At 39.0% G+C, this 22,815-nt stretch overlaps 1 protein-coding gene across 1 annotated transcript in view; it reads right to left on the bottom strand.

The window, feature by feature from the left end:
• LOC122550241 (dynein axonemal heavy chain 11-like) overlaps window positions 1-22,815 on the bottom strand; it is a 456,308-nt gene that overhangs the window by 107,313 nt on the left and 326,180 nt on the right. Inside the window, exons 66-71 of the mRNA XM_043690997.1 lie at window positions 17,070-17,274; window positions 14,174-14,338; window positions 13,241-13,381; window positions 9,322-9,492; window positions 7,206-7,328; window positions 5,332-5,525 (exon numbers count right to left, since the gene is read on the bottom strand). Of these exons, the coding sequence (XP_043546932.1) occupies window positions 5,332-5,525; window positions 7,206-7,328; window positions 9,322-9,492; window positions 13,241-13,381; window positions 14,174-14,338; window positions 17,070-17,274 (999 nt within the window). The remainder of the gene's footprint in view (window positions 1-5,331; window positions 5,526-7,205; window positions 7,329-9,321; window positions 9,493-13,240; window positions 13,382-14,173; window positions 14,339-17,069; window positions 17,275-22,815) is intronic.

Raw genomic sequence — 22,815 nt, 5'->3', positions numbered from 1 at the left:
GCAGAAACTACAGCATGGCAGGAGGTCATTTGTCCACTGTTTCCATGACAACCAAATAAAAATTGCTGAATCTAATCATTCCAGCTCTTGGTCCATAGCCTTATAGGTTATGACAGTTCAAGGGCATATCCACACATTAAAAAATGTGATGTAGGTTTCTGTGTCTCCTGGTAGTAAGTTACTGTCTGCCCACCATCCTTAGGTGAAAAGAAAAATCACTCATTTCTCTAATTCTTTTGCCAATTGATTTAGATCTACACCCGGGTCGTAAACCACTTTGCTAATGGAAACAAGTCCTCATAATTTTATACACATCATGTAAATCCCTGGTCTGCCTCCGCTGTTCCAAAGAAAACTTTCCCAACTTATCCTATATTAGATATTTTCTAGTCAACCTGTTCAGACATGTTAGTACACACCCCTGGAGCAGGTGGGAATTGAATCTGGCCCTCAAACCTCCTGGTCCATAGATAGTACACTACCACTGCACCGCAAGTGCCCTGACCTATCCCATCTGTTCTCATAGCTCAAATTCTCTACTCTTATTAACACCATTGTCAATCTCTTCCAGTGCCAGCACATGATTCATATAATTGATGACCACAACTATATGAGTACTTTAGCTGTGGCCTAACTTGTACATTATACAATTCTAACATAACCACCCCGCTCTTATAATCTGTGTTTTGACCATAAAGGAAACTATCTGAATGTTTTCTTATCTTACCTTAACCATCTTATCTTTCTGTCCTGTTACCTTCAGGGATCTGTGTACATGTCCTCCAAGGACTCTCTGTTCCTGTACATTTCACAAAATCCTTCCCATTTTTTGTTTATTCTTTTGTCTTCAATATCTTTTTCAAATGCATTATCTCGCAATTCTCTACACTGAGTTTCAATCACTACTTTCCTGCTCACCTGCACAATCAGTCCAGCTGACATAGCTCTTTCTACAGTCAAATGCAGTCTTTCTCACCATTAACACAAAACCAGTATTTGCAATATCCAAAGATCTCTTAAGGAGACCACTATCTTTCAGGCTAACTCATTGATATTTACCACAGACAGCAAAGGAACCAACACTGAGCCCTGAAGAGTTCCAGTGAAAACGGTCAAAAAAACTGCAGTGATTTGTTCCTATCTATTAACTACTAGCCTTTTCTTGCATTAAACCAATTTTGAATCTGGCTTGCATCTTTCCCTTGATCCCAAAAGCTTTCAATTTGCCATCAGTCTGCTACCTGGAAACCTATTAAAAAGCTTTGCTTGAAACTACAGGGCTAAATCAAACGTGAAATGCTCATCAACTGTCCTTGCTATCTGTTCCAAAAATTAAATCAAGTTCTTCAGACTCAACCTTCTCTTAACAAATCCATGCTGAGTCTCCTTAATAAATCAGTAACTTTCTAAATAATTATTATATTTTCTCTTAGAACATTTTCCAATAGTTTGTCTGTCAATGGCTGAATGGCTTGCAATTACTCAAGTTATCCTTCCCTCCCATTTTAAATAGTGGTAAAGCTGAGTGGTCCTTCAGTACCATGCCTTTAACCAGAAATGATTGGAAAATAATGGTCAAGTCCTTGATGTTCTTTTCCTCATTTTTCTCAGCCTAAGATATATTTCACCCTGGCTTGATGATTTAGCTATATTCAAGTATGCCAAATTTCTCAATACTTCCTTCTGCACTATATTAATTCCATCCAACATTTCACAGGCCTCCTCAGTAACTATAATCGATGGGATTTTTGTACAGAGAGTGGGAAAGTTGAATGAAAAGATTTCCCAAAGTAGAAAACTTGTCTCTCTTAAATATGTCTGAAGGGTGACCTTATAGAGGTTTACAAAATCACGAGGGACATGGATAGGATAAATAGACAAAGTCTTTTCCCTGGGGTCGGGGAGTCCAGACCTAGCGGGCACAGGTTTAGGGTGAGAGGGGAAAGGTATAGAAGAGACCTAAGGGGCAATCTTTTCATGCAGAGGGTGGTACGTGTATGGAATGAGCTGCCAGAGGAAGTGGTGGAGGCTGGTACAATTGCAACATTTAAAAGGCTTCTGGATGGGAATATGAATAGGAAGGATTTGGAGGGATATGGGCCAGGTGCTGGCAGGTGGGACTCGATTGGGTTGGGATATCTGGTCGGCATGGACAAGTCGGACCGAAGGGTCTGTTTCCATGCTGTACATCTCTATGACTCTATGTACTCAGCCACAATTTGTTTGTGTCATGGAAGCAAGAACATGATAAAGTCAAGTTTGTTGCTTTTGGATGTAGGCCTAAGGCAACAATGGAAGATCACCAGGTTAGCAGGCCAGTACGCCCACCTTTCTTTCTTGGAGCATGGACTAAATTTTAATTATAAATGTCACAACTTTAAACCCTCACATCTACATGCCCTTCATACCCATCATAATCCCCATGCTCCATAACACCCCTGCACCCTCATGCTCTCTCATGACCCCTCCAGGCTCTGGCATCTTCCTCATACCACCTTCACGTTCCTTTACATTTCCTATTCCACCTCCACATCCTTTTATGTTCTTTATGCACTAATATACCCGTATTCTCCCTCGTACTTTGTGTATCCCCACATACCACCATATTCGACATGACACTACTATGGCCCCAGTACCTCCTCATTTTTTGCATGCTCCCTACCACACCTATGTCCAACCTCACCTTATATTCTCCATCATCACTCACCCAGAATCCACCCCGGGCAGACCCCAGGAGAGAGGTCTTTGAAATGGAGATAAGAGAAGACAGCCAAAGCATGCCCCAAATAATAAATCAAAATGCAGAGATATTAAGAACAACTATTTAGCTGAAAAGAAATCACCTAACCACCAGTAGTTACCTATCCAAATTGCAGTTAAAAGATAATCTTATTTGGGGAAAAAATGTAGAAGTCAAATAAAAGTCAGGGGCCATACAGAGAAAAAAAACAACTGAACAGCATGCATGTCATCAGTACAATCTCTGACTTTTTTGTGGTGCTCTGGGGCTAGAAGGTTTCCTGTGTTTTGAGGGGGGGTTAGAGTTGTGTACAACTGAAGGCAGACAAGAGAAAGGCCACAATAATAACTCTGAGCTATGCACAGAGCACAGTGAGGGGGATATTGGGGGTACACCATATCAGGTAATAGAAGTGGAAGAGCTTACAATTTGCCTATCTGTGGCATTTTAACACACCAACCTAACAGGAATAGAGGTTGCAGTGTGGACTCTGATGATGCGATTGCAATTGGAGGATCAATTGAATGAGTTCGGAGATTGAATCAGGTAAGTCTTAAAACTGAATGAGGATGATCAAAGGCTATGCTTAAATTTAATGGTGCATTGCTTAATGCACTGTTGGGCACAGTTGAGGAGTTGGTGAGAAGTACTCCCCCAAGCAAGTGGATGAGGAAACCAAATAAAATAAAATAGAACAAAGAACTGTGGATGTTGGAAATTTGAAACAAACACAGAAATTACTGGAGAAATTCAGCAGAGCTTCAAACTTAATAAATGGTCATTGGACTCAAAACGTTAACTCTGCTCTCCCTACACAGATGCTGCCAGACCTACTGAGGATGAAGAAATCTGAAAGAAGCAGCAGCCACATTTCCTGATTTCAGTGCAGGAAGCTAAGAGCAGGATGCTCTTAAATGAACTAAGTCAGAAAAATGGAATGCAATTACATATTCACTGTTTTTGCATTACTGCCCCTTCACTCTGCCTTTGTCACACCATACCCAATACAGCTCCCACCCCACGTACATTGTAAGACCACCCATCCTTCTCTTTCGATGCAATTTCTCACATTTGAATCTTTCTGTCCTCTCATTGTGACCCTAATGCAATTAAATACCTCTCATGCATTTATCAGAATCACTCTGCCAATACAGCAGGTTTAAAGTAGGTCACTAGATCCATTTTTGACTCAGTTGCAGAAGAGAACTCAGAGCACGAGGGCAAGGGAGAAAATTGCTTGCGATCTTTCACAGCTCTCACAGCTGCCAGCTATAGAAGTAGTATTGGAGAGCAATCAGATGGGACACCACTCAAAATGCTCCTGTGTTTCACCTATTTCCCCTTTCCGCATTCTCGGACACTCCACCTACTCCAGTTGTCAACTCCTGACATGCTGCCTCTTCTCCCAAAGGGCAAGTATGTTCCTCTGAAGATGCAGGTGAACTAGTCCTTGGTGGGGATCTCATGGTCTTCAAAACCCAAAGATCATCAGCCAAGATCACCTCATCAGTGCTGGAACTTGGTCAGCCTTTTTCTATATCTACTGAAAACACATAGCTTATACTATGTAGATAATTTGTGTGTGGGCAGAGGCAATACAGACTTGTGTGTATCAACAGATCATATTAAATGTTGCAATAGTAATTAAAAAAAAAATTAAAGGGATTTTGTCTGAATGCACACAGCATTGCAACAATATAAATGAATTGACGGTGCAAATGGAAGTAAACAGCTGTGATTTATTTGCCGTTACAAAAACTTAGCTGCAAGGTGACCAAGCTAGGAACTCAAGTGTATTCAGTACTTAAGAAGGATAGGCAAAAAGATAAAGGAGGGAATTAAAAGAGGGAAATCAGTATATTAGTGGGTGAGGATCTTAGATTGGGTGCAACTACGAAACAGCAAGAGGCAGCAAACATTTGTGGAAATTGTTGTTAGGCCATTGAGTAACAGTGGTAATGAAGGGCACAATAAATTTGAAGTGCATGTAACATAGAACTTCAAACTACATATTGACTGGGCAAATCTAATTAACAGTATTACCATGGAGTATGAATTTCTAGAATGCACGCAAGATAATTTCTGGAACACTCTGAAATTGTGTCAAGGAACTAACTAGAGAACAGGCTATTTTGATCTAGGATTGTGCAATGAGAAAGGGTGAATTAATAATCTCATTGTAAAGGAGCCTTCAGTGAAGACTGACCATATTATGTTAGAATTTGAGATCAAGTTTGACAGTAATGTAGTTCAATTCAAAAGTAGGGTCTTAAATCTAAACAAAGTAAATCGTGAAGGTACAAGAGGCAAACTGATTTGGGTAAATTGGGAAAGTACGTTAAAATGTATGATAGCAGATAAACAATGGAAATCATTTAATGATTTAATACATGGTCTACCACAAATTTACATTCCCATAAGGAACAAACTTTTCCAGTAGGAAAGGTAATCCAACCAGAAATCAATAAAGATCAACAATGCAGAGCTCTAGTGATGGATTAACTTGACGTTAATGTTGCATGTTTTGAAAAACCTAGCAGTTAAGCCTTCAAATAATTATATATATTCTTTAAGCAATTTGGAGCAATTACCTCACGGCATATGTCATCCTGTCTGGTCTCAGGGCTCTAAGCATAATAAGTTTCTGAAGTGAGCTCTTCTTTTTCCACTCCTGAGGAAATTTTTCCTTTTCAGGACATTCTGATTCAACAAACTTCTTCCAGCGTTTGGCTGAGCCTTCAATGTCTCTGTCTAATCCACGAAACTCATCCATCATTGCCATAGTCTAAAAACATTCAAAAGCATACACTTCCATCATGTTTATTTGTCAGATTTTATACCACTTATGGATGACCAGAATTTGAAGGTCCTTGACTATACCTACTCTAATGTATTTTGAACAAATGAGCTTTTTTTTAAACCAACATATATCTACACAGCATCTTTAACTAGAAAAGCATCTCAAGACATTTCACTGAATATCATCAGACAAAATTGGACAGAGACACAAAGAGATATTAGGATAAGTCACCAAATGCATGGTCATAGGCATAGCTTTTAAGAAGAGAGAGGCGAGGACATTTAGGAAGTAATTCAAAAACTTCCATTCCAGACACAGGGAAACATTGCCACCAGTAGTAGCATCAAAGAAAATGGAATACATAAATGATGATAATTGGAGGAAGGTAGGTTTCTAGAGAGGTTACAAGTCTGGAAGAAGTTACAGAGCAAGGAAGACTTGAGGCCATTGAGGGGCTTGAAGGCAAGGTCAAGAATTTTCAATTTTATGGTTGCTCAGCACAGGCATGATGGCTGAATATGATGGAATGAGTTAGGATATGGACAATGTTTTAAATCTTTAGGAGGTGAAAGACAGCTCTGGACTAGTTGAGGCTAATGCCAACTAAAGCACAATACATTTCAAGAGCAGATTTGAAGATAAGATGGGCTGACTTAGAATGGAGATGGGTGATATTATGGAGGTGTAAGTCAGAGTTCTGGTGATGGAGAAGAAACAGGATTGGGCAGCTCATCTCAGGGCAAATAGATTGCAGATAGTCTGTTTCAGCCTCAGAGACAATGATCAGGGAGAGTGAAAACAAATGGTATAAGTTACAGCAAGATTGAGACAGTGACTTCAGGCTTCCCAGCATTTAAGAGGAGAAGATGTTTGCCAGAGTTTGATTCTGGGGAAACAGTATTAAAAAAATCCAAAACAGTGGACATGTTGAGAGAGAAGCTGATGAGGCAGAGCCGGGTCCCATCAGCGTGCATGAGGCATTGTGATTTTAGATGATGATGACCATTGAGAAATAAGGATTAGAATTGGTGCAGACTTGAGGGTCTAAAGGGCCTGTTCCTCTGTTGTATTGAATTGTATAATTGTATATCGTCTCGCACAAATATGCTAGTAACTACGATATTTGTCATGACAATTCTGTGATCGAGATGATGGATTTTAGAAGGTGTGGTGTGCTGGGTAATGATCTAAAGAAACATCTGAGTCTCGGTTGTTGGTAGGATTACCTTTTTAAATAACATTGTGCCAATCATTTACACCATTAAGCTTAACACAAGGCTGTACACAGAATTATCTCCCTCCACAGTCAATAATATAGGACACCACTGCTATTCACATATTTGAGCAATTCTCAAACAGAAGGTAAATTTGTCATTTTCTTGTTTCTTGTTCAGTTTCTACTCCTCCCTTTGCCTAGACTATCCTTTATGACACATGTGAAAACAATATTCATACAATCTATTTTCTTTCAGAATAAAGAGAATAGGAGGTCCTGATTAAGACCATGTAGATTTGTCTTCAGCATTAACTGAACATATGGTAACTATTATTCTAATAGGACATATACAATAACTTATTTGTATTCAGAGACTGAAAATATGTGAAACACACAAAACTGCTTCCCACAGGGCTTAATGGAATAAAAAGCAAACAACCTAAAATGACCTTAATGGCACTCCAGGATTGAGTGGAGAGAAAATCAACAGGACTCTTGTATGTTTGCTCCACAGTGAATCTCAGGAAAAAGTCAAGCTCTTCTGGATCTATCTCATTGTTCATCAACAGGATCTGTAAAAGTAAGCAATTTAAAATGTTCTGTGTGAGGCTTTTTCTGTCCTTTCAAGCATATTCAATAACAAAAAAGGGACATTTTAGCTCACTATGACTCTTCACTGGACCTGATACTTGCGTATGCTTCAGACAGTGTGTGCATGATGACAGAAAACCTTTTGTTTGTAATTACACTTATCCTAAAGTTCCGTGGAAAGCTGTCACATTAAAAGTCAAACAGCCTTTTTAACTGCAAAGCAAATTTACTGAGATGAGGAAGTATGTGGCAGTAAAAAAGATATAATTTTATCAAATATGTTGGAGGCTGAGGGGTGACCTTATAGAGGTTTACAAAATTATAAGGGGCATGGATAAGATAAATAGACAAAGTCTTTTCCCTGGGGTCTAGGATTCCAGAACTAGAAGGCATAGGTTTAGGGTGAGAGAGGAAATATATGAAAGAGACCAAAAGGGCAAAGTTTTCACGCAGAGGGTGATATGTGTATGGAATGAGCTGCCAGAGGAAGTGGTGGAGGCTGGTACAATTGCAACATTTAAAAGGCATTTGGATGGATATATGAATAGGAAGGGTTTTGAGGGATATGGGCCGGGTGCTGGCAGGTAGGACTAGATTGGGTTGGGACATCTTGTCGGCATGGACGGGTTGGACCAAAGGGTCTGTTTCCATGCTGTACATCTCTATGACTCTATGGCTCATTCTGCTTAAACCAATCACTTTCTCTGATTTGAACACTGCAGGGAACTTATGCACTCAGTTCCCAAAACAGTTGCCCGGTCTTCTTAATTGAGGGCACCCTTAGAAAACTTCACAGTCCTTGTTTTTCAGCCTATCACATCTATTTGAGAGTCACACCTGCTGGCAAAAGTTTGGACATTTTTAAAATGGAAGTATTGTTTCATGAACTCCATGTGCAACTGTAGGAGGCTTTCCTGTTTCTTGAACAGTGTTCTGCTGTCCTTTCTAAAAATGGTTTATAGGGCAAAATTTCAACAAGAAGTATTTAAAGAACAAGTGTACGGTTAAGTATAAAATAGAAAACATTTTGAGAACTGATGCTGCTGGGACTCTGCAATGACAAATTTCACAGTACTTTGACTGATCTTGTTTCAGAATCACCAGGTTATTCAGAATATGATAGACATTCAACATATAACTGTACTCTAACAGTTGCTCCTTTTTCAAAGAATTTGTCAAGATTATTTGTTTTATTATTGGAGGCTGTAGTGAAATAGCAAACAATTGCAAATAATTTCAATTTCAAATAGTTTTCATTGCAGGCTGCCACATATTTACAAAACCTAGCTTACAACTCAGCTTTCTATTAATGTGTTAAACTGGAAAACATAACATGAAAATTACTCGCTATGAACTTGTTAGAGACTTAAATACATTTCTGCCAACAGTGAATTAAAGGATCAAACTCATCTAGGATTTCTGACTTGCAAATAAGTAATCTACGTTGAAGTTACTGACGGAATATAGAGCAATCTCATTAGCAACATCAATAGAAGCAAATTATCGTACAATTAACACTCAGTGTTAAGCATTCTGATAAATACATTATTAAAGAAACAAAAACAGAGATTGCTGGAAAACCTCAGCACATCTGACAGCATCTGTGAAGAGAAATCAGAATTAACATTTCGGGTCTGGTGACCTTCCTCAGAAGTTCTCTTTGAAAGAGACAGGAAGTTCTGAGGGTCATTGGACCTGAAATGTTAACTCTGATTTCTCTTCACAGATGCTGCCAGACTTGAGCTTTTCCAGAAACTTTTGGTTTCGTTTCTGATTTACAGCACTCGTAGTTCTTTCAGTTTTTATTTAGTACATTATTAATGAAGACGCAAGGGTTTTGATAATCTATTCTGCCCGTGGATGGTAAATTCCAATATTTACTGATCACATACAATGCTGGAAATGTAGTGAATCAGGCCACAAAACACTTGGAATGATTGAAACACCAGTGACAATTTGTACAAAATAAATTACCTGGAAAGTTGTGTGAGAAATAAATACAATCTTGTCTCTTTCAAAGAGACCTCTGCTGGTATAGAGATACACAGAATATGTGATGGAGTCTGTTAGCTTTGCTACTCGCTCCTTCAGGTCCTCTGATTGTTCTGTCCATTCAATAGCTTTATGAAATACAATGTTAAAGGCCTAAAGAAAATTAAAGAAATGTCAGTTATCCAACAGGCATTAGTGTGAATGTCATGCTATATTGCATATAAAGAGGGGTTGGGAGCTCACTTTGGTAAGTCTTTTCTTCTTTTTTTTCTCTTCCTGAACAGCCCATGGTTGGTATGCCTCATTATTCTTCATGGCACAACAGTGCTGGCCTGTGTTTACTATTTTTTTAACTCTCATTTATACATTATTTAATAATTCTTAACAGAACATGGAATTAACCAGTTAAACTATCAATCTTTGAACCTGCTGTATCACCTTTGGATAAGGCAAAAAGATGACCCTGTGAGAAATTATTTTGTAATGCATTGTTCCCCCATGGTAAATACAACACAGATAAACTGTAATTATGCTTTCCTTGGCTTTCAGTTCCCTCAAAATTAATGGATGGAACAATTTCCTGACGTTCTGATAGTATATGTTGTCATCAAAGAAATTTAACTATGTTTATTTCAGTAATGAGCAATCATATGCAAAAGCCAACTCCTGTATTTTGACAAAACATCATTCATTTTCATTTATCCTGTATACTTAGTCAATTCCTGCTTACCCAAAAACCCAAATTCTGTGCACTTATCACACATTTTCCATTGGAATCATTTACATAGAAACATTGAAGATAGGAGCAGGAGGAGGCCTTTCGAGTCTGCTCTGCCATTCATCACAAATCGTGACCGATCTTCAAACTCAATAGCCTAATCCTGCTTTCTCCCCACAACCTTTGATCCCATTCTCCTCAAGTGCTATACCTAGCCATCTCTTAAATACACAAACCTACTCCATAAAATCATAGAATGACACATCACTGACTATTGGCTATGCAGCTCCTCATCTCTGCGCAAGTACTTTTGGCACTTTTGAATTTACAGTTTGAGAATGGAATTTGCATGAATAAGTGCAGACCTAGCAACTCTACAATAGCAAGCCAATGATAAAGTGTGGATTTCAACTTTTTCAAAAGATGACCCTAACATTTGTGTAGTCTTAGAAACCTGAATTATACTAAGGATATATTGTGTACATTAAATGAACCTTTTGCTGTTTGTTGCTATAATCTGCATTGTTGAGAAAGTAGGTGTGTTTCAGCAGTTTACTTCAACATTCAAAACAGTACATTTGATTGCACAGCATGTGCTGAAAACTTAAATTATGGTTCATATGTTTACAAATGTATCTTTTAGGTTTAAAACATAAATTTTAATTCTTAAAACTACAAGTTAACTATTGTAAATGGAATACATACAACTAAAGCAAGCTTCGTGTCCATTATCCTTAAAAGATTAGTGACATATTGAGTTAAGAGGCGAAGAGCTAGTAATCTAAGACCATGAAACAGCAGGTATACTTCTTTAGCTAAAGAGCTGGCGTGTGATATCTATTAGCCTTGCTATGATGACATTTTGATATTTGCATGGGGAGTTAGAGCTAAACTTGTTTCAAAAAAGAGATTGCAAATGAGGGAATAATTAAAAATCAAAACTGAAAGCACTGTGAATGCTGCAAATCAGAAACAAAAACAAATTGCTGGAAAAGCTCAGCATGTCTGGCAGCATCTGTGAAGAGATTTCAGAGTTAATGTTTTGGGTCCAGTGACCCTTTCGCAGAATGTTCTGAGGAAGAGTCACCAGACCTGAAAATGTTCTCTTCACAGATGCTGTCAGACTTGCTGAACTACTTTCTCCCACCCTCCTCTCATTTATCTCGCCACCCTTCAGGCACTCTGGCTGTATTCCTGATGAAGGGCTTTTGCCCGAAACGTCGATTTTACTGCTCCTCGGATGCTGCCTGAACTGCTGTGCTTTTCCAGCACCATTCTAATCTAAACTCTGGTTTCCAACATATGCAGTCATTGTTTTTACCTGAATGGGGAGAGGACATAGCTAGTGCTTGCTGTGACAATCCCATTGAACTGATTGCGGGGTGGGGGGGGGGAAGATAGATGGGGAGGCTTCAGCAATGCTGTAGGTCGCTTTCACACAAGTGTGTGTCTGCTCAGAAACAAACCCTGAGACAGAGAGAAGGAGCAAGGTGGGCAGAGCGAGAAATAAGGAAACTTCAGAAAACTCCGAACACCAGAGGAGAGGCATTGAATCAATTAACCAAATAATCAATTATCCAAACGAAATAGTGCCTGTCCATCTTGTTTGGATAACTGAGGTTCCTCTGTACATTAGTAGGTCTCTAAATGATACCAAAATTGCTGATGTGACGGACAGTTATATCATGGGAACTTGATCAGATGGGCCCAGGAATGGCAGATGGAGTTTAATTTAGATAATTGTAAGGCATTACATTTTGGTAAGGCAAAACCAGTGACCAAACAGGTAGATTCTCAACCTGCACATGGGGCAAGATGTCCAATGAGGTAATGACCCCTAAGCAGATTGCAACGAGGATGAAAGATCCTGCTTCTAATGAAACATAATCCAAAAGTGTTCATGTTTACTTTAATTTAATATAACTGTCAGTGATTCCACTGTCAATGAAATCAGATTCAAGAATCATTATTTACACTTATGTTCTAACATTGTTAAAGTAGACTGAAACAAAAAAACACATTTTGCATCCTTTGCACTGCGAACTTAACATCCTAGCTTAACATCAGTCGGTTGGAATACATTACACCCAATTCCTTTATCAAAGCAATAGGCTCACACAGTGATCTTTGCAACACTCTGCTCATTGCAGAATGCCAAGTCAACAATGACCAGTATAATGTAAACTCTGTTTTCTGACCTGCTTTGTTCTGTGCAAAACGTCGGGAATCTGTAGGCATACTATACTTAGGATTTCCACAAGAAATTTGATGAGATGCCACTTCAAAACTAACTGTGGAAAATAACAGCTCATGTGTAGGGGTTAACTTAGTTGCATGGATAGAAGATTGGTAGATGATATAGATAGTGCTATTTTGTGGACAAAAATATGACAGATGGAGTATAACGTAGGAAAATGTGAAGTTTCTCACTTTAGCAGGGAGACTGGAAAAGTAGAGGGTTATTACAGCTGAAATCAACTCTGAAATTATGAAGTGGAGAGGATTTTCAGTGTTCCAGTGCATGAATCACAAAACTTTAGTCTGCAAGTGCAGCATATAATCAGCAATGTGATTGGAATGCTCTTCTTTATTACAATAGAAATTGAATCTAAAAGTAAGCATGTTATGTTTCTGTTACACAGGGCATTAGTCAGGCCACGTCTCGAATACTGTGTGCAGTATGGTCTCCATATTTCGGGAAGGATGTACCGTATTGGACTCAGTTTGGAAGATGTTTGCCTTACATAGACAGGTTAGACAGGCTGGGTTTGGTTCCACTGGAGTGAAGAAGTGTGAGGAGTTTGCTAAATGAAGTATATAACATTCTGAGTGGTCTTCACAAGTTGGATGTGGAAAGGAGGTTTCCTCTTACGGTTAAGGCCAGGACTAGGTGATATTATTTTAAAATTAAGGGTCACCCTTTCAGGTTAAAGAGGAGGAGAAACGTCTCATGTAAAATTATGTGACTTTAGAACTTACTGTCTTAGACAGCGGAGGAAGTAGATCATTAAATACTTTTAAGACAGAGATGGACAGATTATTGTGAGACAGGAGAACCAAGGGTTATTGTGGGCAACGGAAACTCAAAATATAAATATCCATGATCTTAATAAATGGTAGAGAAGGCTCAAGCAGCTGAAAGTATTACTTCAATTCCTATTTTAATTTTGAGTTATTTTATACCTTGAGAGAAAATTGATAAATGGGATTCATTTTCCTGAGATCATTGATGATGAAGTAAAGAAGCGATGCCCTTGCTGCTGCTGGCCGATAGTATTCACGAGCCTCATTGATCCTCAGTTCATTTTCCTTTGCTTCATTCACCTGTACAACAGAGATTCCCAGTTTAAACTGTATCAGGCTTAGATGAGCAAACTCACATTGTACACCCCTCCTAATCTTGCAGGAGTATTGAATTGTACTGTGTAAAGTTATGCTTAAGCATTCAGAATTCAATAGTGACAAAGCATTAACAATTCTCCTTGATTGGATACTGCATACTATTGGAATGTTCTTCCCAAACCCCTCTCCGTTACTCCCATTCTCCCTGCCACGATTTGGTTCCTCAAAGTCTACCTCAGGTGGCAAATCCACAAAAATAATTTCAACAGCATACAACACAGCACTTACCATAAGCTTTAGCAAATATATCAAGTACTAACATATAGCTAGCTATGTTCTCATCAATTAACTGTATAGCAGTAAGCAGTATGGAAAGGCAGCAAATGAATTCTTGTGGTGCTCAGCATCTGCTAATGTGATTCTAAGCAGGAAGTCTCCCTGGTGCCCCTTTTAATGAATAGAAAATTAAACAGAATTTAAACTAGGCTGTTGATTTGCTACTGTATATTCTGCACTACACCCATGAAAAATTTATCACCCAATGATTTTATGCCCTATCAGAATCCACATATTTTCTGTGTCTCTTGCAAGTAACTGCCATTGAATAGAGGCTTTTCTGGACAATAGCGATTACAGTAAGAATTCTGTACCATTACAAGAATTAGTTTTCCAATTTTGCAGACAGCTGAATTTCAGAAATTCTACAGGTTTTAGGTTCTAGAATATGGTTTATGCAATGTAATGGATCTCCTGAAACACTGGCCATTGCTTTACCTTCTGCTCAATTTCTGCTGCTGTTAGTTTAGTTGTCTCTAGCCTTTCCACCAGTTCTGTGTCACCAAGAAAATTACCCTCTGCAGCAGACAAACGGGTAAGGAGCTCATCTTCTAGTCGTTTCAGTTCGATCTTAAAATGATTCTGCTGCTTGGTTAATTCAGACTGTAGACAGAAAACAAAACATTTAGTACAGTGGAATAACTGGACTTTAGAGTGACCCATAAGCAAATCCTATTTTAAAAAAATGGTTCCAACATATCATTATTAGTCCTTTTTATTTGAGCTATAGGGAGAGGCTGAACAGGCTGGGGCTGTTTTCCCTGGAGTGTCTGAGGCTGAATGGTGACCTTATGTCTGAGGCATAGATAGGCTAAATAAGCAAAGTCTTTTCCCTGGGGTTGGGGAGTCCAGAACTAGAGGGCATAGGTTTAGGGTGAGAGGGGAAAGATATAAAAGAGACCTAACGGGCAACTTTTTCACACAGAGGGTGGTACAGGTATGGAATGAGCTGCCAGAGGAAGTGGTGGAGGCTGGTACAATTACAACATTTAAGAGGCATTTGGATGGGTATATGAATAGGAAGGGCTTGGAGGGATATGGGCCGGGTGCTGGCAGGTGGGACTAGATTGGGTTGGGATATCTGGTCGGCATAGATGGGTTATACCGCAGGGTCTGCTTCCATGCTGCACATCTCTATGACTCTTATTCTGTTTAGGTACTGAATTTAAGAATTAAGCTCCATACTTAAAATTTTCATGGCAGCAATGTAAATTTTAAAAATAAATTTATATTGCAGGTAGATAGAATAGTGTAGAAGGCATTTGGTATGCTTTCCTTTACTGGTCAGAGTATTGAGTACAGGAGTTGGGAGGTCATGTTGCGGCTGTACAGGACATTGGTTCGGTCACTGTTGGAATATTGCATGCAATTCTAGTATATTGGAAAGATGTTGTGAAACTTGAAAGGATTCAGAAAAGATTTACAAGGATGTTGCCAGGGTTGAAGGATTTGAGCTATAGGGTGAGGCTAAATAGGCTGGGCTGTTTTCCCTGGAGCATCGGAGGCTGAGGGGTGACCTTATAGAGTTTACAAAATTATGAGGGGTATGGATAGGGTAAATAGGCAAAGTCTTTTCCCTGGGGTCGGGGAGTCCAGAACTAGAGGGCATAGGTTTAGGGTGAGAGGGGAAAGATATAAAAGGGACCTAAGAGACAACCTTCTCATGCAGAGGGCAGTGCATGTATGGAATGAGTTGCCAGAGGAAGTGGTGGAGGCTGGTACAATTGCAACATTTGAGAGGCATTTGGATGGGTATATGAATAGGAAGGGTTTGGAGGGATATGGGCCGGATGCTGGCAGGTGGGACTAGGTTGGGTTGGGATATCTGTTCGGCATGGATGGGTTGGACTGAAGGGTCTGTTTCCATGCTGCACATCTCTATGACTCTATGACTCAAAGAGTAGGCTTCCAGAGCACACTGTCAGTGGACATTAGAAGTACCAGGATGGTCCTGGTGGGTGGGCAGCCCATGTCGGTGAAGGAGGAGTGCTTTCACCTAATTCCTGCGGAATGTGCCTGAAGCTGTGATTTCACAGCAAGCAACATGGAGGTGTTTCAGGGCAAGTGAGGAGCTGATTCATCCAGGTACCCGCTCTGGTATCCATCTCGGGGTTTGCTGAACCAAACCTGTTTTGCAAGTTTGGTAAGACTGGAGTCTGAATATTAATGAAGCAAGTTGTGGTGTTGATGAAGCATTAAACCCTTCAGTTAGCGTCTCACTGCTGCCCAGTTAGAATCTTACCATGCTGCTTGTGAAAGCTTAAAAGATGGAGTGAGATGATCTTGACATCGAGATTGGCCTTGCTGTACTTGTTGCTGATTTCTGTCACACACTTTTCCATAGTCTTCGTCATGTAGACCCCAGTAAGATTCCACCCTTAATAACTGGGCAATGCAATTTGAAATGATTTCTCCTTTCATTAGCGACTGGAATTATATTTTTGGATGCTATTTTAAATGTACAAGGCAGAGCTTTTGCTCTAGTGTCAAGACTCCAATTAAATTTTTGGAAGAATGGCCATTCAATGACTTTTCAATTAGGGATGAAAAATGGGCTCAAAGGCTGGAGGGTCAATAAGACACCCTTTAGCAAAGACAGTGACATCCTACCATTCAGATATAGGGGCTGCTAATATAGGTAAGTGAGAGGAGGGGAAGAGAGAGAGAGAGAGAGAGAGAGACAGACAGAGAAGGTTAGACAGAGAGAGAGAACCAAGATGGCACTGAGACCCCTGAAAGTGTCTAAAACTCCTGCAAATTCTTCAATTTCTCCCAGAAATAGCTTTCAAAAAGCCAATGAGTGAAATCTCTCCAAAGGGTGGGCTGCAGATTTAGTTGTATATAAGCTGCATACAAGTGCAGGAGTTGAAGGTGGGAATAGGGGGAGAAAGGGTGAGGGAGGATTTAAATGCCAACTGCTTCCCCACCACAACTCACATTAGAAGCCATCTCTAATTGTTGGTGGGAGGTGCGGGGGGGGGGGGGGGGGGGTTGTGATCCAAAGGAAGAGTGGGGCCTCAATACTTTTGTTAACTTGAGCATTGATTAACTGTGGTTGGCAGGAGGACAGCTATTTCCTAACCAAACTAGCATTTTTCAAAATGACCCCAAATTATGCTTTCAAACAGGCATGACTGCATGAATTTCATAACCTTGCCACTGCCTCTTGCCTTGCCTCCTCCAGCAATAAAAATGTTCCCCTTAAATTGAAATTGAATAAAGACAAACCCAATTAAATAAAAGGGAAAGGAACCTGAAATTGTTATTGCACCTGACAGAATTAGAGCTATTTCTGACCCATTCTGAAGAATCTTTCACCTCACCAGTACAGTACCTTCAGGTGTTCTAGATCTGGTCTCTCAGTGCTGACCACATCAGCCAACAGTTGATCTTCGAGTCCATCTCTTGTGACAGTAAAATTAATGAGTGTAGTCTGAGCTTGCATCTCGGGTTTGTAGTGAGGGTTGGCCAACTTTGTATGAAGAATGAGTCGGAAATGGCTGTTAAATTCACACTCTTTGTCACCAATCTTAATATATCTAAGGAATAAATGAATAATTCAGTTTCTTTGGTGAACTGATATAATGCACTTGATCTGTCACAACTTACAAGGTGACAACAAGTAGAAAATGGGATGAAGCCAGGTGACTACTTATTGGCTGCCACAGACAGGATGGGCCAAATGGCTGCTTTCTGCACTCTTATTTCCTATGATTCGATGTTGCCATTTTAAATTATATTTTAATACATTTGCTCTTTACCTTTTTGGCTTAGCATAAGGAATGGTATAGCTTAGTCCCAATTTTAACAGAAGCCAAGGAGCATTCTTGAAGCTGACCTCAAGTTAAGATCTCTGTATAGACTAGGTCTCATTTAAACACTTCAGGTTCATGAGAAAGGGTGCAGGGAATGAGATCGTCTTTTATTTTTGTTACTTTTCAGGCAATCTTTCTCCCAGTTGTTAAGTTAATTCCTAATACTTCTATTACTAACATCACTTACCTCTTGCACAACAACTGAAAGACCAAGTTTAAACACTAGCAGAGGGCAACTTGGTGGTGGATGCAGTGCATCAACTGCTGAACCACTCTCAGACTTTGACATTATTCTCATTCTGGCAGAGAGTTTTGTTTGTTAAATGGGATCTTAGGAAGGCGGGCAATCAATTCTGGTTCCAGTGTTGAGCTGACTGACAACCAGAGCCTGGTGTTTAGGAGAGATGATCTCACTGTAGGAATTGGACAGCTGGAACCCAGACATTTCTGAGGTGTCAAAAAGAGGAGAGATTTCATGAAATACCTCCTGAGCAGCATCTAGAGGGCACACACTATTCAGTACAAATAGGCACAATACAGATGGTGTATACTCTTCCTATTCATACCTCGGAATGGCAGTCAGGTCCTATGTATATCAGAAGACCTTGACTTATATAACTGTATGAGGCTATGAGTTGATTCAGGTAATTGCTAGATGCCTTTGTAAAGACTCTTGGTAATTGACAGGAGAATCAGGGTAATAAATGTGGCAGTCTAATATTTAGGCTGATCCCACCATAAGGATTGTGTCTTTTTATTCTGTGCTTTATATAAAAAAAATTGAAAGGAAACAGATTTTAAGATCCGTGTTTAAAAGGGTATGTTTGAAAGCAAGTATCTGTTTGAACAAGTAGTATTGAAATTTGAGTTGCTGTCAATTTGGAGATGAGGAGGGTGTACAGATTCAGCTGTTGTTGGCAACAAGTAGGTTTATGATCTATGGCTTTGTGACTGATCATCGATGATGGAGACCTTTTGCCTACCAACAACTGTGCGATTGGTCGTCAGGTAACAGAACAACTTGGCAAAAAAAGATACTGCAGATGCCAGAAATCAGAAACAGAAATTACTGGAAAAACTCAGCAGGTTTGGTAGCATCAGAGTTAACATTTCGGGTCCAGTGCCCTTTCTTCAGAACTGAACAGCTTGTTTATAAGGGGATTAGATTTTCAATTAGTTGAGTGACATGCTGATGATTTATAACTATTTACCTGTAGATAGCTATTTGTAATAAGCATTTCTGTTCAGTACAGGATCCTAGTTCATGCTATCAACCGAGGTCTGAAAATCAGGTAAATTGAGGAACTACAATTAGATTCCTTCAATTTTCTCCACTTTGGTGAAGAGAGATCTCAATTTTGACTCAGTGCGAACCTTTAATTCTTCATGAGTCATAAATGCTTGGTGCATTAGGTACACAGGTAAGGCTCATTTCATGAACTTATTTGTGTACAATTCTGCATTACTGCTGTCCTGTTTGACTTTCATCACAGTCTTTTCAAGTTTACTACACAGAAATATTATTTTTCAGTGCATGCCTTTCTCTCAAGACTGTTGTAAATTGCGTGGGTTTAGTCACTAACTACAAATTGATGTTGATAGGACAAGTTCAACTGCATTTCTTCTCAAAACATAATTAATGCACTATTGATAGAACATTACTAAAACAAATTAAAGTCTGTGCTGATGGATTGGCCTGTAGGGTAATGTAAGACATGAAAAGAATAATTAGTATTCATTACTTCACACTCTGCAACATTCCAATTATTAATGAAGTTCAATTCGTAGTGTGTGCAAAATTCTTCATTAACCTCTCTGTAGCTATTACTAATCAGAGAAAAAGATACAGCAATGGTAGTAACAATGACAACATAAGCAAACATATAAGATGAATTCAGAAAAAAACTTAAGACACTTACAAACTAGAATAGCACTATAGCACAAAATGTCCTCAAAGCAGGTTTACACAATAAGGCTTTCCTGTTGCATTTTCAGTATCAGAGCAGAAACAGCTCCACAAAAGTTCTATATTAAAATATAACTAAACCACAATGTTTGGTCTGTGAAAAGATAAAATAATGAATAATTTTATGAATCAAGTTCCTAGCAGAGGGCAATTTCTGTTGGAAATTAAAATGTGCACCGACATTATTTTGATTCTCCCATGCAAGCACATAATGACAATACAACTACACATGGAGATTTCACCTTCTTTCCCCAAATTTACTTGACTAAATCATCTTTCTCTTGAGCACACTGCGGGTCTGAACAGTGCTGTTACAATAGTATTACGGCATGTTTCTGATTTTCTCCCCTGCTTCTCCAACGTATGAAAATTTATTCAACTCCACAATTAGATTAGAATCCCTACAGTGCAGAAACAGGCCCCTTGGCCCAACAAGTCCATACTGAACCTCCGAAGAGAAACTCAACCCCTCAATCTACCTAACACTGTGGGCAATTTAGCATGGCCAATTCACCTAATCTGCACATTTTTGAATTGTGGGAGCACCCGGAGGAAACCCACGCAGACACGGGGAGAATGTGCAAACTCCACACAGTCGCCCGAGGTAGGAATTGAACCCAGATCCCTGGTGCTGTGAGGCAGCAGTGCTAACCACTGAGCCACCCCAATTATTTTGGCTTCACATTCATACTTCTAATGCCTTGCCCATGACTATCTGAAATGATTATTTTTTGTAAGTTGTACAGTGTAATCTTGTGTGTAATCTTTCAATTTAAAATGAATAACTGCAGTCTATTTACTTCTGTGGCAATGGTGACCATTTGAACATGTTAAATTTTACCCATAGTTTCTCTATCATTTTTGTTCAGTCGCATGAATGTGAACATATATCTAACAATTAGATGTTTAGATGATAAATTATACTTTAACCATAGCTGGAGAAGGATGTAAAAGATCAGCAGTGTATTTAAGCATGAATGTGTTCAATTCCATGAATGTGTTTTATTTAAACAGCTCTTCAGAACTCTCATCTCATTGCTCCAATTCTTTTCCTTCTGCAGCTGTGACACGCTACCTGTAAATAATGTACTGGAAATTATTCACTAATAAATAAAAGCACTGTATTGTAGGGAAAACGATAGAGTCATTGGACTAGTAATCCACAATCCCAGGTTAATGTTTTATGATCATCAGGTCAAATCTCACCAAGGTGCTTTTTAGAAACTGAGTTCAATTAATTAAAAATGTACAATGTAAAGTGCTCCTGGCTTTATATTGGTGACCATAACAACCATTGCTGTTAAAAAGCCACCAGGTTCACTGATGTGCGTTAGGGAAGAAAATCCACCATCCTCACATGGTCTAGCCTACACATGACTCCATACCCTGGCTGACTCTGATCTGCCCTCTGAAATGGCCCAGCAAGGCACTCAGTAATTAGTGACAGGCAACAAATACTGGCTTTGCCAATGACAGTGACAATCTCATTTATTATTCAAAAGTAGAAGTAGTTCTGGCAGGAATATTTAACATTAATGTACTCCTCTAAAACCTATTAAACATATAATTGCATCAGTCGACTTGACATTTATTTTAAAATAGAAAAAACTGCATTGAAAATTGTCAATGACACACACTTAATAGTTTGAGTTTAATAAAGATACTTGTAGTTCAGTAATTCCATTTTAATGTGATATTTTTAGAATAAATTAACTGTGATTATTAAATAACTACTTGTGAAACACTTAGCAGGAAGCATTTGTATTTATTTTTTAGCAAAGTAACACAATTGCAATGTTTCTTAACTATTTTGGCAGCATTCTGTTTTTGAAAGAACACAAGCAGCCACACAGAGTCACCCGGGAACACACAGAAGGAGGCTAAAAAAAAATTGATCAATAAATGACATGACCAATAACAAGGTGATTGATCAAATACCTGGTATCAAAGTCTGTACACAAAATGTGTTCCACTTGTATATTCAATTTAGTGCTGGACCAAGACCCAAATATTTGCAGTCCATTGAAAGTGGCTTGTACCCAAAAATGAGGGAAATTTACTTGAGCTACTGGGGAGATTTAAATCAATGTGGCAGGGATGTGGGTACAGAAAAATAGTAAGAAAATGTATAGTAAGAAATAGTAAGAAATATGTATAAAAAACATAATTGAGAGACACAAAGTACTGGAGTTTGAAATAGTATACAACATACAGTCAGAGGAAGAGGGAATGAAACAAAGTCTAAGCTACCATGCATGCATGAGAACATGAAAAGCATGGTAAATAAGTTTGATGGGCTGCAGGTGCCATTAGGTATGTGCGAATACAATATTACAGTGGCAACAGAAACATGGATCAAAGAAGGACTAGGTACCGAATATCACTGGGTACAAGTTCAGGAAAGATAAAGAGATAAAGAAGGAAAGAAAGAAGATGGAGTATCAGTTAACAAAAAGGAGAACATTATGGCTGGAAAGAAGGTATGTCCCAGAAGGGTCAAAGTCAGTTCTACTTGGTCAGAGCTAGGCAACAATAAAGTACCATTTCACTTCTGCACTTTTCTCTAAATACGTTCGTTTAACACAAGTACATTGCTAGCCTCGTGTGAATAGGTTTATGACTGACCACCACAAGAACCAAAATGCAAAAACAAAACTCATTATCTATCAAGTCAGGTTTCACTTTTGGATCTGACTTGCCCATTATTACCTGCAGCTGGGATAATAGCAATATGAGGAAAATGCAGGAGGTGGAGCTCAATGAGCTTTTATTTTTAGCAAAAGAGCATTCCATGATGGGCCAAATGAGCTCCTTCTGTGCTGGAATAATTCCATTATTTTGTCACATATCCTTATCAGGATGCATTTTAAAAGACCCAAGTACTCAATCATTCTCTGTGGCCTTTAAACTGTCATCTTGCCCAGTACAGTCATAACACAAGCCTATTCATACCAGGTTAGTATCTTATTGTACAATTTATCATTATTTACTTTAGTGTTCATCTCTTCTTATGGATGGTAAACAGATTATTGTATCCTACGAAATAATGTGGAATATATGCAAGAAAGTACAGAAAGACTTGTATTTACATGGTGTCTATCATAACTAAAGCACCTAAAGTCCTAAAGCAAATTAACTACTTTTAAAGTGCAATAACTATTGCAATGTTAGAAAGGCAGCAGCCAACTTCCATACAACAAGCTCCAACAAACAGCAGTGTGATAATGACCAAGTGATCTGTTTTGTGGTGTTTGAGTCATAAATATTGATCTGGCTAGGATTCTGAGGTAACTCCCATG

This window comes from Chiloscyllium plagiosum, chromosome 5, assembly GCF_004010195.1.
Source record: "Chiloscyllium plagiosum isolate BGI_BamShark_2017 chromosome 5, ASM401019v2, whole genome shotgun sequence".
NCBI classification, from domain to species: Eukaryota; Metazoa; Chordata; class Chondrichthyes; order Orectolobiformes; family Hemiscylliidae; genus Chiloscyllium; species Chiloscyllium plagiosum.
Note: the sequence above shows the minus strand (reverse complement) of the source record. Positions and strands in the feature narration are given on the sequence as shown.